Below are 2,658 nucleotides of genomic sequence, written 5' to 3'. Positions count from 1 at the left end.
CACATTTGCCATAAGTTGTGCATGTCCACTGATATCCGTAGATTCATCGATTTGCAATGCAAATTTCCCACTAATGCGAAACTTTTCCAAACCTATCTTTTTCAATGTCAGCAGACATGTCTTCAATACGTCTGGAAATTGTATTATTTGATAGAGGGACTTGGGCTATTTCTAACGGCGCTAGGGCCAAGCATCTCTTTTAAGATAATTTTGCAGGCAGTATTAATGTCTCTGCTAAGGTGTGTGGCTGTTTTGATTTAGCGATGAGTGCAGCAACTTGGTAGCTAGCTTTAAGTGCTTTCTCGCTAGTCTTGGTGGTTTTCCTCATTAATGCTGCCTGTTTCTCAGTCTGTTCATGCAGTTGAACAAAATAGTCCATGTTCTTATTTTGAAGTGATGGGTGTTTTGTCTGGAGATGGCGTTTAAGTTTACTTGGAATCATGGCACTGTTTGACAATTTTTCCTTGCCCACCAGGCATAGCGGAATTGGCTTGGTTGGTTCCCCAGTATAAGTGAATCCAAAGGCAAGATAACTTCCATCGTGTTGTCTTGAGCTTGTAGTGGTTAAAAATAAACAAGGTTCCAGAGGTAATATGTAATAGAACAGTATGTAGTTCTATGTAAATAATATATGGATATTATTTGTAATAGTTATGTAAGGGTGAGCTAAGTGTTTATGTAAGCTTGATCTGTTTCTCTTCTCTTGCTCAAGCAGGAATATCTTGGGCTGTGTCCCCCTTGTTTAATTTATGGGTAAACATCCAGAGCGACTTCCTCCTTAAATGGGATAGGTACAGTATTAAATAGGAAGATTATCACAGTTGTTGCCTGGGTAGGGGGAACAGACTCTGGACTTGACTGACTGACTGGGACAATCTTCCTATTTAACACTATATTTATTCCTTTGCAGAGGTGGTGATTCAATTCCCTATCTTTAAAACTATTGAACTGCCTTGAATTATTATAATGTTAAATTATCATTGTAATTGTGATGATTTGTCTGAATTAATTTAGTTGGTATCACATTCTAGCCATGACAACAGCATTTATGTGCATATATGTAACAAACATAAAAGATACGGTTATTATTTTTTCCATACCAAGTGCTTTTCACTTAAGTGATTTAGCAATGATACTTAAAAACACAGTTGTCCCCTCACAGAAAAGGTCATGTGTCTCTTCTCGGTCTCTCCACAGTTTCTCTCTACAATACGTTGGCCTCACAGGAGTTAGGCTGCAGTATCTCAAGTTTAACAATGAGTTTGACAGATTTTCTAAACCAGGGGTAGAAAAAGGCATAGATCACAGGGTTTAAACAGGAGTTAAAACATATTATAAAAGTCATAAAAACCTCAACTGAAGAACTAAATATGAGGTCAGAGCCAATGAGTGAGACACAATAATATGGACAGTAACACATGAGAAACACAGCAACAAGGACACCAAGATTCCTGGCTGCTTTCAGCTCTGATTTCTTAGCAGTTACAGTCACTGAACACTGCAGTGTGACTGCTGCAATGTGGGAGCGCATGGCACGGGCCTGAGACACAGCCACCACAAACACTCTCATATATAAAATGATGATGGCACTGATGGGAAGGATAAAGCATAACACAATGTCAACTGCACTGTTTATATTAATCACACATTCTCCATAGCAGGAGTTATACCTGCCTGGTTGTTTCAGGTTATCATATAAAAGCAGGAAGCTGTAAAAAACAGCATAAACCCAACACAGGAGAACAATTCTTTGAACTCTCTTTTGAGTGATTTTGGTGGGGTAGTGCAGAGGGTCACAGATAGCCACATAACGGTCAACTGATATGAAAACTATATTTAATATTGAGGCCAAGAGTATGATCGAGGTTATGAAATAAACCAGACCACACACCAGGTCACCCAGGAACCAGCACGGCTCTGTTAACAATATTTGAAATGGGATCACAAAGAGGCTGACAAGGAAGTCAGCGACAGCCAGAGAGAGGAGGAGGAGGTTGGTGGGAGTGTGGAGCTGCCTGCAGCGAGAGAATATCATCACTGTCAATATTATGAACAGAAACAGCATTATTACCAATGGAAATAGTCTTATAAAAACAGTAATGACACTTCAAACAACAGTGTATCTAAACTGTAAATGTTGTCAGCACTGCTTATGAACAAAAGTCTCATCAAACCAAAAGGATGTAATGCTCAGATGTCAATGATCGAATCTCACTACAACAACATATAATCAATGCTAAAACATTTATCTCTGCCTGAAGTGGGAGATAGAGATGATGACCAGCAGGTTGAGAGATGCAGTCAGCAGAGAGAAGGAAGACAGTGCAATATAAATGAGCATTGTCTCAGAGTGAGGACGTGTCTGCTTTTTGCAAGACGTGTTGAGGAGATGTGGAAAGCAGAGTTCAGCTTCCTCCATCATCAGAGAGAGAGGAGGAGAGGGGAAGCTGCTGAACACTCAGCTTTCTGAGCAAAGTTCTGTCATACAGCTAATTTATCTCTCTCATGTCTCCCCCTCCTCCTACTCTGCAGTCTTTCAGTCTCTATCATAGATACTGAACTCCCTTCTCTCCTATCTATGCATCATCATCACTCTTTGAAACCCTTTTCCCTGGTGTAACAGGTTGCTATTGGCTTGTTTTGGTTGATGCATGGACT

At 40.0% G+C, this 2,658-nt stretch overlaps 1 protein-coding gene across 1 annotated transcript in view; it reads right to left on the bottom strand.

The window, feature by feature from the left end:
- Window positions 1-2,341, bottom strand: part of LOC109953100 (trace amine-associated receptor 13c-like) — a 31,846-nt gene extending 29,505 nt beyond the window's left edge. The window contains exons 1-3 of the mRNA XM_020588493.1: window positions 2,256-2,341; window positions 1,798-2,015; window positions 1,256-1,674 (exon numbers count right to left, since the gene is read on the bottom strand). Coding sequence (XP_020444149.1) covers window positions 1,256-1,674; window positions 1,798-2,015; window positions 2,256-2,341 — 723 coding nt within the window. The remainder of the gene's footprint in view (window positions 1-1,255; window positions 1,675-1,797; window positions 2,016-2,255) is intronic.
- Between the last annotated feature and the right edge of the window lie 317 nt (window positions 2,342-2,658).

Source organism: Monopterus albus, unplaced genomic scaffold, assembly GCF_001952655.1.
Source record: "Monopterus albus unplaced genomic scaffold, M_albus_1.0 scaffold544.1, whole genome shotgun sequence".
Classification (NCBI taxonomy): domain Eukaryota; kingdom Metazoa; phylum Chordata; class Actinopteri; order Synbranchiformes; family Synbranchidae; genus Monopterus; species Monopterus albus.
Note: the sequence above shows the minus strand (reverse complement) of the source record. Positions and strands in the feature narration are given on the sequence as shown.